The sequence below is a fragment of the Eubalaena glacialis genome, chromosome 14 (assembly GCF_028564815.1).
Source record: "Eubalaena glacialis isolate mEubGla1 chromosome 14, mEubGla1.1.hap2.+ XY, whole genome shotgun sequence".
NCBI classification, from domain to species: Eukaryota; Metazoa; Chordata; class Mammalia; order Artiodactyla; family Balaenidae; genus Eubalaena; species Eubalaena glacialis.
This window is the reverse complement of record NC_083729.1, coordinates 86,424,785-86,437,895: the sequence shown is the minus strand read 5'-3', so window position 1 is coordinate 86,437,895 and position 13,111 is coordinate 86,424,785. Positions and strand designations below refer to the sequence as shown.

The 13,111-nt window shown below is 34.5% G+C and overlaps 1 protein-coding gene across 5 annotated transcripts in view; it reads left to right on the top strand.

Moving 5' to 3' along the window:
- Positions 1 to 13,111, top strand: part of TSGA10 (testis specific 10) — a 101,983-nt gene that overhangs the window by 57,682 nt on the left and 31,190 nt on the right. For all 5 annotated transcript variants that reach the window (XM_061211039.1, XM_061211036.1, XM_061211038.1 and 2 more), the window contains 4 exons: positions 1,577 to 1,692; positions 4,388 to 4,542; positions 8,514 to 8,569; positions 9,693 to 9,861. In XM_061211039.1, coding sequence (XP_061067022.1) covers positions 1,577 to 1,692; positions 4,388 to 4,542; positions 8,514 to 8,569; positions 9,693 to 9,861 — 496 coding nt within the window. The remainder of the gene's footprint in view (positions 1 to 1,576; positions 1,693 to 4,387; positions 4,543 to 8,513; positions 8,570 to 9,692; positions 9,862 to 13,111) is intronic.

Sequence of the window (13,111 nt, the reverse complement as noted above, 5' to 3'; positions counted from 1 at the left end):
TTTTATTTTGATTTCTTATCTTGAGATTGAGAATTCCCAATGAAGACTTTTAGTTATTTTTATTACCCTGGCCCTAGCAATGTTTGGCAAGCTGATTTCTTCTAGTCTGTCCTCTCCAGTAATAGTGTAGCCCTTGGGCTTCCCTGGTGGCGCAGTGGTTGAGAATCTGCCTGCTAATGCAGGGGACACGGGTTCGAGCCCTGGTCTGGGAAGATCCCACATGCCGCGGAGCAACTAGGCCCATGAGCCACAACTACTGAGCCTGCACGTCTGGAACCCGTGCTCCACAACAAGAGAGGCCGTAACAGTGAGAGGCCCGCGCACCGCGATGAAGAGTGGCCCCCGCTTGCCACAACTAGAGAAAGCCCTTGCATAGAAACGAAGACCCAACACAGCCAAAAAAAATAATAAAGTAAATAAATAAATAAATAAGTCAGGAGCTCTTTAAAAAAAATGAAGTCTTCAAGCGTGTAAAATAATATGAAAAAAAAAATAGTGTAGCCCTTAGTGGCCTTATGGTAGAGGATCTTAATTCTTTTTTTTTTTTTCTTTTGTGGCCATGACACATGGCTTGTGGGATCTTAATTCCCCAACCAGGGATCAAACCTGGGCCCTCAGCAGTGAGAACACAGAGTCCTAACCACTGGACCACCAGGGAATTCCCGGACCTTAGTTCTAATACTTGTGTTGCAGCCATCTCTGTGGCCTCATCTTCTGTTTCTGAGTTAAAAGGCAAGACTCTAGGCCACAGAGACAGGCAAACCCCAACTGTATCCAACATAACATCAGTTCATTGTCTTATTGCTCTGATTTGGCTCCAGGGGACTTCCCTTACAAATCCTTCTAAGTTTTGCTATACATTTAAAAGGATGCTTCTTACATCATATTTAGTATGTGTAAGTGTTTTGTGGTGAGAGGACTTTCAGATTATCTAGCTTCCATATTTCCAGAAATTATAGTCTGTTTACTTATTAATATTTGTTTATTGACTGTGAACTCCATGAGACCAGGGCCACTGCCCACCTAGTTCACCATAGCTTCCTCAACACCTAGTGCCTGGTACATACTGGACACTTAATAAATGTTTGTGGACTCAATGAAATGCTATTCATTACAGATTTATTTATAATAGTGAAAACCTGAAATGAACCTAAATGTCTAATATTAGGGGAGTACTTAAGTAAATGGTTACTGCTCATATAAGGTTTTTCAGCCAGAAAATGATAATTTGGAGGGCTGAATAATAAGATTAAAAAATATTAAAGATTAAGTGTAGGTGGAAAAAAAATCAGGATTCAGTTTTGAATTTAGAATATGGTAACTTTAAAATATGTGTAGCCAAAAAAATACAAACTGATGAACACCAAAATGCTAATAGTTGCTTATGTTGGAGTGGTGGATTGAGGATCCCTTTTTATCCTTTATATTTCAAACCTCCTATAATGTGTTTTTATAATGAAAATACTAAGAAGAAAAAAATGTACATTAGTATTCTTAAAAGTTTTTAGATTTAAATACACTAAAAAGTTGATAAAACAAAATTTCAGAATTAGTTTTATTATTAAAATGTTTACAGACTTTTATATGAAAACACAGAAAAAGATCTTTCTGATACTCAACGACACCTTGCTAAGAAAAAATATGAGCTACAGCTTACTCAGGAGAAAATTATGTGCTTGGATGAAAAAATTGGTGAGTTTTTTTTTTTTTTCCTGATGTTACTTTTCTTTAAAAGTCTGGTTTAAAAAACAGTTTTCTTCTCTTCAGTTATAACATAGATAAACTTAGAAATATGCCCTTAAATTAAAGTTTTTTAGTCAGAAATCATGGGAAAATATATTTTTCTTTGATAATAAAAATTTTTACTTAAATTTAGGACCATAAATACTTAGACATAGCTTCATATTTTTCAGTGAAGAAATAGCTAAACAAAGCAGCAATACTTTGTAAATTTATGATGATCAATTTTGAATTTATAAGTTTTTGTAGTATATGTCATGCCCATAGCTGTTGTAATGAAATATATTACATATATACTATTTTTGGTGGAAAGTGTACATATATTTGGCTATATCTATAGTATCACTTGAGTTTATAGAGAAAATTATTTTTATAAAGTCTCCTATTATTGTTTCTTACCAGTGATCTTTATGAAAATATGGTCATAACTTAATCTTCTTATAACTTTAAAGTAAAATTTTGGTCAGGACTATAAAAGAGCCCATTTTAAAACTGAATAAATATTTTTAAGATTTGCTATTATGCAGTTCAAAAATATCTGACATAAGCAGTTAGGTGGGTGGAGGTGCTTTTTATTGAGACAGGAAGTATTAAAAGAAAATATAAAAGGGGAAGATTGAAGAACTCATTTCTGGATATTTTAAGTTCAAGTAAAAATGTAGGGTAAGCAGGTAAATAGATAAGTTTGTATCTCAGATGAGAAATTTAAGCTAAAGATATACATTTGGGACACATCAGCATATAAATGATGTTTTAAAACCATGAAATCACCTAGGGGAAATATAGAGAATGAGGAGAAGAGGATCCAGGACTGAGTAAGAAGAAGCCAAAGACATAGGAAGGAAACCCAGAAGTGAGTGTCATTTTGGGAAGCAAGAGAGCAACATGTTTTAAAAAGGTGGATATGATCAATTGTCAGATACTTTCAAGAAGCAAAATAAGATGAGAATGAAAAAACATTGATTGGATTGGCACATTGGAGGTTTTGGTAGCACTGACCCCCCAGAAAGTTTGAATTATAGTGTTAGATGTGGAAGATTGAGTAGGTTGACAAATGATTGGGAAGTGAGGAGGTAGAGACAGGAGAGAATAGAAGTCTTAAGAAGTTTGGCTATTAAGAGTAGTAGAAAAATGGGGTGGTAGCTTAAGTGGGATGTGGGGTTGAGGATTTTTTTAAGCTAGGAGATACTAGCTGTTTTAGAGTTTATTTTATGCCAATGGGAATGAACTCAGATAACAGAACATCCAAAACATGTGGTTTGCCTGGAAAAGGGATGTGATGTATTATATAAATCACCCTCTTGGCATATGGGATTACGTCTCTTAGTGCTGCACTGGGTGGCCCTTGGCGGGCATTTACTTAGAGGTCTAGTCACACAGAGCTTCCTTGGTAGAGCTCTAGACCAGTGGTTCTCAAACTTCAGTCTTTACCTGGAGAGCTAAAGCTCACTGAGCTAGGCTCCTCGAAGTGGAATACGGCCAGGGCTTTTGTATCCTTACCAATTTCCTAAAGTGGTTCTCAAACTTTATTGTGCATTAGAATCACTTGGGAGGGGTGCTTGTTAAAACATAAATTGGTCTGCCCACTCAGAATTTCTAATTCAGTAGGTCTAGGATGGGACCTAAGAATTTGTATTTCTTACAAGTTCCCAGGTGCTGCCAATGGTGCTGGTTGAGAAACCACAATTTAGAAACCACTATTCTACACCATCTTTCAGTCCTTCAACAGTGACATTGGCTTGCCAGCGTTCTTACAAATCAAATCAGACTTCCTGGGATGATTTTTTTTCTAGGAATTTTTATAACACTACTTTAGAAAAACCAAAATACTAGAAGATATTTGACTCTGAAGATGACTTAATTGGATATTTTATTAAGATCTGTTAGTTACCAGCTTACATCCAACAGTGATTCTAAGCTAGAGGGAGGTGAAATTAGAGGGGGGAAAATTGATAGTCCACGTGCTTCATCCACACACCCTCCCCTACCCCACCACACATTCTACTTTGAGAACTTGTTATAAGGAACTTTCCTTTGCTGTTCTTTTTTTAAAAAATATACTTTATTGAAGTATAGTTGATTTCCAATGTTGTGTTAATTTCTGCTGTACAGCAAAGTGATTCAGTTATACATATATATATATACATTCTTTATCATATTCTTTTCCGTTATGTTTTTTTTAAATTTATTTTATTTATTTTTTTATACAGCAGATTCTTCTTAGTTACCTATTTTATACATATTAGTGTATATATGTCAATCCCAATCTCCCACTTCATCCCACCACCTCCCCCCACACCTCTTTCCCCCCTGGGTGTCCGTATGTTTGTTCTTTACATCTGTGTCTCTATTTCTTCCTTGCAAACTGGTTCATCTGTACCATTTTTCTAGATTCCACATATATCCTTTGCTGTTCTAATTCAAATGTGTTAATTGTGCTTTTACATTTATGTCATTTAGAATTTCATGATTAACCTTCATTTTTAATCATTAACAACAAAAGCCATTATTTATTTGGGATACAGTACTTTATATTTAGTCATTGAATATAATATAGGAGAATTAACTTTGAAAAGTATTTCACTCTGCTTGAACTGGAAAAAAATTTATCTTGATTAAAACAATGCCTTTATGATTACACATTTAGATAATTTTACAAGACAAAGTATTGCCCAGCGAGAAGAAATCAGCATTCTCGGTGCAACCCTCAATGATCTGGCTAAAGAAAAGGAATGCCTGCAAGCATGTTTGGATAAAAAATCTGAGAATATTGCATCCCTTGGAGAGAGTTTGGCAATGAAAGTATGTTCTGACAACCGTGGTTTAAAAGAAATGTTTGAACTAGAATCTGAATAAAATAATAGGATTTTCTCAATTTTTTCCTAGAGAGCTAAAACTTTAAAATCTGATTTTGAAATATTTCAAGATAGTCTTAGGAAATATGTGTTCAAATTCACGAGCTAATATTTTTAAATAGATTTTTCTGTCATCAATTTATGATCAACATTCACTAACAATAACTAATTCAAATATCAAAATGTAAAGCATAATAAAAAAAAAAAGCAGTGAGACTGATTTCTTTTTAAAAGCACAGCAGAACTTATGTTTTCAGGTAGCCACCTTGGGAGGCAATATGTGTATTTCATTAAAACCACCTTTGTAATTGTATTCAGAACTGGGGGCACGTTGTTACATCATCCTTAGCCTTGAGAGTGGATCACATGGAACTGGTGAATAAAGTTAGATGATAAGCTTTATCCCACATTTCTGTTGTTCAAACAACAACAACAACAACAAAAAGGTGTTCTCAAAAAGGCAGGGAAATATTGACCCCCTTTTCTAACTCATAAACTGATTCTGAAGGCAATTCCTAAACTGTTTTCCACAAATATCTTAAGCAAAGGCAGCATCACTGGCATAAGGTCTTTCCCCTCTCTAAGGGAACTAATTCATTCATTTATCCATCCATCCATCCATTCAACAAACATTTATTGACATGTACCAGGAATTATGTTAGAAACTGAGGTTGAGTGGGCATACCTTCCAAAGGCCTATGGTATAATTCGGAGAAAGATAAAGAAAGAGGCTGTTATGATAGAATGTGCTAAGTACCATAATGACATATGCACAATGTATGAGTGAAGTTTCTCAGAAACATACCTGATTCAGCCTGGGGGTTGGATTAGGGGAGGGAGAAGATCTAGGAAGCCTTCCACGCAGTGATGGTGCCTGCACTGCCCTGAAAGATGACTAGGAATTAGCCAAGAAAAGATTAGAGAAAGGGGACAGTGAGAGAAAGAGTGATCCAGACAGGTAGAGCACCTTTTAGAGAAAGGGTGATCCAAACAAGTAGAGCAGATTATATGAAAGCCCAGTGGCATTCATAAGAGAATTTTATGAGATTTCTTGATAGTTTAATATGTCCAGAATAGAGTGCAAAGAGGTGAGTATGGGGGGATGAAGGGGGGGCGGTGGTAAAAGATGAGATGGGATAGATAAGCAAGAAATCAGAACTACACATGATGTTGAGTTTAGGTTCCATCATCATGGATATAGAGGAACATTGAAATAATGAAAATGAAATGTTACAATTAGATCTTTAAAACATTATCCTAGCCCTTGTTAATCTACATAAAAGGTGGATTGTAGGGAAATGAGAATAGTGACAAGGACACTAGTTAGGAGTAAAATGATAAGAACTGTATTAGGAGAGTGGCAGTATCCATGAGAGAAATAGACAACTCTATTTAGGAAGTAAGACTGACAAGATGTGCTTTCTGACTTAGGAACCACATGAATAGTTCCTATGTGTGAAGTAGGAAACACAGGACACAGAACAAGCTTAGAGAGCAAGATTATTGACATGCCTTTGGGACATGTAGTGAAATATTCATAGGCTCTTGGATTTTAAGGTTTGGAGAGAAAATTGAAGTTAATAGATTCGGGAATCATGAGCACAGTTGAAGTTATCAAAATACGTGAGGTAGTAAATTTTGGCTTTTAACTTGTTGAAAAGTCTGACTCATTACTTTATAGTTAATGCCTTTTAATATTTTTGAAATTTTATGGTATTTTGGGGGGTGGGATTTTGTTTCTCATTATATTCAAACCACTTTTTGAATAGTTAAACATGATTTTCTTTAAAAACATTAATATTTAGAAACAAATTACTCAATTCTTTCTGAATATCTGTTCCCTCTGTTATATCCTGTATTTACATTTCTTCCATTCTACTAACTGTACCAATATTATCTTTTCCTTCACAAAGAATATTGAGTTGCAAGTCCATTTCAAAATTAAGAGTTTTGTATAGGATTATGAATGTAAACGCATCCATCCTATGAAGGGAAAATAACTTTTTAAAACAGTGTTAGACATTCAAAAGAGGAAATGTTCTCTAGAGTGATATTTCAGAGCTGAATTTATAATGCCTTTCAGTGAAAAGCAGTAGTTTTATAGTTTAATCTGGAGATTACAGAAATAAATTACTATGGAAAAGTCTATATTATAGTGAATAAGGTGAATTTTTACTGGTAATCATAGTTTTAAAAGATGTTCTACTACTTGCTACCAATTAAAGTTAGAAAATTCAATAGCCAGTTCACAGATTTTTGAATCATAAAAGCCAGAATTATTTGTGTAAAATTTTAGTTTGTTTCTTTTTTCTGAATAGATTTATGACCATCCTGTCCAGGTTGAATTTTTAACAATTAACTTGAATCTATGTCACTGGTTGGACAAACGTATTGAGGTTGTACAAGGAATATCAAATTGATAATGATGGCATAAATTTCAACAGTTTAAGAAATAGTACTATTTGGGTCATATTAAGAGAAAAATAGGCTAAGAGGATATATTATTGGATTCTATACAGTAATTTTGTTGCCCTGGATACTTCACAGTGTTCTTAGAGAGTCTCTCAAGATGAATTTCTATTGATAAAGGAAAGTCCTTTTTAGGCTTATAAACCATGTTTAAATTTTAACCAAGGAACTTCTGTCAGAAACACTAGAAGTTCAATTAGCTTTTCAGAATTTATTTAGAAGTGTATTAAGTTATATTTCAAAAGCATGTGTAAATATTCCATTTTAAGTGGTATTTTCTCTTTGAGTTTTTCTCCCATTGGCTTGTGCCTCTTAAAGGGGTTTAACAGTTTTGCTAATGGATATTTTAACCATACTTCAATACCCATTACTGCCAGATGTGGAATCTGTACCATTCTACCAGAAAGCAGAATGGAAAACCAGAGCTAAAAATACCCTAGAGAGGAGCACGTGAATAAAGGAAGATCTCACACACACACACACACACACACACACACGCTCACACACACACCTGTCTCTCTGATGAAAGGAACAGCACTAGTTGGGAAATACAGATTTAGTTTTTCATCTTGCTACTTGGTTACTAAGGATTTGAAAATTTAAAGGGCAAAGTGAAATCTAGGTATTTAGTGAAAGAATAATTTTCCTACTTTTTTAGGACTAATGTTAGTGCTAAGAACCTATGTAAAGTATCTGTAACTAGTTCAGGATCAGCGAGTTTTTAAAGGAGGAGGTGTGGTAATGGTATTGATGGCATTAAGATATTCCCCCCCATTTCAGTCTTGATTGACTCCATTAATTCTACTTCCTCACCATACCCTTGAAAAGGAAGAATAGCAATTTATTTTTTTATACCTTTGCTCTAGGCCTAATGCTTACCTCCTTATTAACTCACACCTAAAATTAATCATATACTTTTATAAGTAATTCCATTGGAACAGCTTTTTGAAGATGATGTTGATGACATATATATATTATACTTGGTCGAAGTTATTATTCTTAATAACTAAATTCAGTTTTACATGATTCACTTTCCTGGGTTTTATAACATGAAGAAGTGAGGAAGTAAATCAGTCCTATTCCCAGTATAGAACACTACAATGCCAAACCATTGGTTTTCTTCCAAAAACAGGGTGCTTAAGGGGTTCTTGTGTTGCTGGATAACTGCACAAAACATCTTTTAACGGTATTTGATATAATGATCTCATATCATATACCTAAGTATAGTCTTTGCTTAAATGAGCATAATCTATTGTTTTTATCCAGTACATATACTCACACTGATATATTAGGCTTTAGTTTTAAAGTGTAGCAAAGAAAAATAGAACATAAATGTTTAAAACCAAATGGAAATCCAAAAGGGAGGGGAAATTCTTTTAGTTTATTCAGTTTTAACAGAAATAACAGTTTAAGATAATTTTTTATTTAATACTTATATTACTTTTCAAGGAAAAGACCATTTCAGGCATGAAGAATATCATTGCTGAGATGGAACAGGCATCAAGGTAAGTCACTTATTCAACAAAAATGTGAGCACTTATTGGGGGCAAAGCACTATGTTAGGTATTGTACAAAGATAGTAAGAAACAAGGAGCTTAGTGTTATATGTAAGATGATAACTCTCTAATGTTAAAAGGAGGCCTAAGTCTGTTTAGGGAAGGAAAGGGAGGATATGCTGTTTGCCAAGGAAAGGAAAGAGAAGGCATTCAAGGTAGAAAGAATAACAAAGCCACAAAGAACCACAGATCATGTTCAAGAGCCTCTTGAATGACAAGTAGGTGAGTGTGTTGGAACCCAAAGTGTAAGGGGAGAAATGGAGGAGAGGCTAGGTAGGGAGGCAGAGGCCTGTGTTACAGACAAATGAGTCTGTGGGCAATGAGAAATCATTAAAGAATTTTGAGATTTTTAGGCCGGAAAGATCACCTAGGCTGCAGAGGTGATGATAAATTGGGGTTGGGAGTTTGGAGGACAGGAGTGTGGTGTTTGTAAAGGAGAAAATTTAGGAAAATACCAGGTTTCTGGCTGGGGATGAATACTGGACATGATGAACCTACGTGAGAAAAGATTTTTCTTTGAAGCCTTTGAGATGTCCTTATAAGTATGTGTAGTAAGCAGTTAAATATAAGGGTCTAGAGTGTAAGGGAGAGGCTGAGGCTGGGGTGATCATTTCAGAGTCGTCTGGGTGTAGACAGGGTTGGGAGCCACGGATATGAATAGGAATTGTCTGAGAGAAGGGGTAGCGTGAGAAGAATCAGGAGGCTAAGGGTTAAGCTCGGAGAACCATTCATTTTTAAGAGGGCAGAGGAAGAGGAGCCTGCAGAGGAGACTAAGCCATAGCAGCTAGAGGTAGGATGGAGGCTTTCTTATACTTGAACGTCAGAAGTTTTGAAATGCTTAACAAATCATTGACTACCGTGTATATTTGGCATCCTTTTTTATAGTGAAATGTTGGCAACACAGAGGAACTTCAGTGAACTATCTCTGCAGTGTTTATTCCTACAAATTTAAATGTATTTAAAACTTCTTCAAATGTTTTCATGCTAACTGTCTATCTTCTGTCTTGTGAAAATTTGTTATTCTGTTCCGGTAAAATGTCTCTTCTTATGTACTATTTGATTTGTGGAATAGACAGTCTACTGAAGCCCTAATTATGTGTGAACAAGACATTTCCAGAATGCGTCGGCAATTGGATGAAACAAATGATGAACTGTCTCAAATTGCCAGGGAAAGGGATATCTTGGCTCATGAGAATGACAATCTCCAAGAACAGTCTTCTAAAGCTAAACAAGAAAACCAGGTATACTTGTTCCTACAGTCTTTTTCTCCAAGAAAAATAGGTATTTCTTCTGAGGCATAGCCCTCATTTCATTTTGTAGAAAAGCTCAGGCTTTGGAACTAGCCATTTTTTACCTTTATTACACAGAATATGCCACATAATTTCTAAATGAAATTTTCAGACATATAGTATTAAATATCAGAGAAAAGAGGGAACGGGAGTATAATAGATTTGTATTAAACCTTAGGAAGTACTTCCTTAGTGAAGGATACATATTTGAATAAACCAACAAATGAAGATAACCTTCCGAAATTTTTAAGAAAAAGCGTAGATTTATTTGATGGACTGTTATTCTGTTTGAATATGAGTATACAGACCGTGATACATTATTTGGTCCTCTTTAGCACTGTGATTTTTTTTAGGAAAATTTCTCTTTTAATTACTTCCTCTCTAAGCCAGTACAGTTCAGCTTTATCCAGAGCTCTCATTACCAATATCACTTTTAATTTTAACATTAAAAAATTCTACTTGGAAACTTTCTTTCCCCTGTAAAATTTTTGGTCCACATAATTTCCCTTGCTTTGCTATCACTCTCAATGTGTTCAGTTTGCATCATAAAAGTCTGTATTTTTTTAACTGTTAAATATTTTAATTTATATAATCAGATATAAAGTTGCAAAACTTGGTTAGTTATTAAAAAGTTGCCTGAGGTGTGAAAGTACTGTGTTCAAAAATTAATGAATAATGGGATCATGGAACAGAAAAGGGACATTATGTAAAAATGGAAGAAATCTGAATAAAATATGGACTTTAGTTAATAATGTATCAATATTGGTTCATGAATTGTGACAAATTTACCATACTAATATAAGATGTTAATAATAGAGGAAGCTAAGTGTAGGGTATATGGGCACTCTCTATACTATTTTAATAACTCTTCTATAAGTCTAAAACTATTTTAAAAGAAAGTTTATCTTTTAAAAGTTAATAGCAATAAAAACAAGAGATGTGAATTTATAGGATCTACTATAGTGCTCTATTTATAGCTAAAGCAAATAGGCTAAAGGTAAATATAACTTATATTTATGAAAATTAGATTAAAAACTCTCATATTTACCACCCAGAGTTACCCACTGTTAATGTATTTTTTACTGATTTTCAATGTACTTAAAAAAATTTTATACTGTCCTTTACATGAACTTTTTAATGTAGCTGGGATAAAACCACATAGCACTTTATATCATGCTTTGTTCTACATGAGAAGACAATAGAGTGGAGTGTTTAAGACCCACATGAGTTCAAGTCCCCTGCCTGGCTGTGTGATCCTATCATTTAACTTCTCTCAGTTTATCAACTGTAAAAATGGAGAGTAGATGAGAATATGCCTAGCAAGAATGTAGAGTGTCTAGCATAATCACTAGATAAATATTTTTTAACTGTTATTAGCTTACTATAACATCATAGTTGTTTGTTACACCTTCATAAACATCTTTTATAATCAGAAGAAAATTAGTATCATAACAATATACAAATGTTCAAGAATAGTTTTTTCCTTTGTTTGGGTCAGAGGGCCCAAGAGTAGAAGATGGATCCCTCTGTGGACTGCAGGTTGTTTAAAAACTCATATCATATTGCCAACAAACACATGAAAGGATGCTCAACATCACTAATCATTAGAGAAATGCAAATCAAAACTACAATGAGGTATCATCTCACACCGGTCAGAATGGCCATCATCAAAAAATCTACAAACAATAAATGCTGGAGAGGGTGTGGAGTAAAGGGAACCCTCTTGCACTGTTGGTGGGAATGCAAATTGATACAGCCACTATGGAGAACAGCATGGAGGTTCCTTAAAAAACTCAAAATAGAACTACCATACGACCCAGCAATCCCACTACTGGGCATATACCCTGAGAAAACCATAATTCAAAAAGAGTCCTGTACCACAATGTTCATTGCAGCTCTATTTACAATAGCCAGGACATGGAAGCAACCTAAGTGTCCATCGACAGGTGAATGGATAAAGAAGATGTGGCACATATATACAATGGAATATTACTCAGCCATAAAAAGAAACAAAATTGAGTTATTTGTAGTGAGGTGGATGGACCTAGAGTCTGTCATACAGAGTGAAGTAAGTCAGAAAGAGAAAAATACCGTATGCTAACACATATATATGGAATCTAAAAAAAAAAAAAGGTTCTGATGAACCTAGGGGCAGGACAGGAATAAAGACGCAGACGTAGAGAATGGACTTGACACAGGGAGGGGGAAGGGTAAGCTGGGACGAAGTGAGAGAGTAACATTGACATATATACACTACCAAATGTAAAATAGATAGCTAGTGGGAAGCAGCCGCATAGCACAGTGAGATCAGCTCGGTGCTTTGTGACCACCTAGAAGGGTGGGATAGGAAGGGTGGGAGGGAGACGCAAAAGGGAGGGGATATGGGGATATATGTATACGTATAGCTGATTCACTTTGTTATGCAGCAGAAACTAACACACCATTGTAAAGCAATTTTACTCCAATAAAGATGTTAAAAAAAAGAAAAAACCCGTATCATAAAAGATTTGGAAAGCAGAAACCTTAAAAAAAATTTCTTCCTCAATACCACGATTTTAAACAAATTGAGTTGTTTTTAGTGTTTTATCCTGATTTTTTTCAAATATACATTAACATTTTTCTCTGTTATTAAAAATTATTCCAAACATTTCTCATGAATGCATAGTATTCTGTGTGGTTTTACCACTATGTAGATACTATTATTTACTGCATCATTCACCTAATGTGAATAAATATTTTCACATAGCAAATAATGCCTTAATAAACATTCTTTTTCATTAAATTTTATAGATTTAGTTTCAAATTGAATCAAACGCTTATGAGATTTCTTTTTTAAATTAAAAAACCTTCTAAGTGGACATGGGTATCGTGAATACCCAAGCATCCATCTCCCACCTTTAACAAAAAGTAACATATTTGTCTTTCTTGTTTTTATGAGCTTTTAAAAATGTCTGTTATGTCATCACCAGGTAGCAGACCACAGATTTGCTTTTCTCAAATTTACATTTACTCTAATAATACATGGAAACGCCCATTCCTTACCATATCGTTGATTACTAGTAAATTTTAACTTTTTTCAGGTATTATCCACTTATGCTTCCTTTTTGTGAATTGTGTTTGGGTTCTTTGCCCATTTACTGTTTGGACTCTTGTGTTTTCTCACTGTCTTTATATGAGCTTTATATATTAGGTATATTAATTT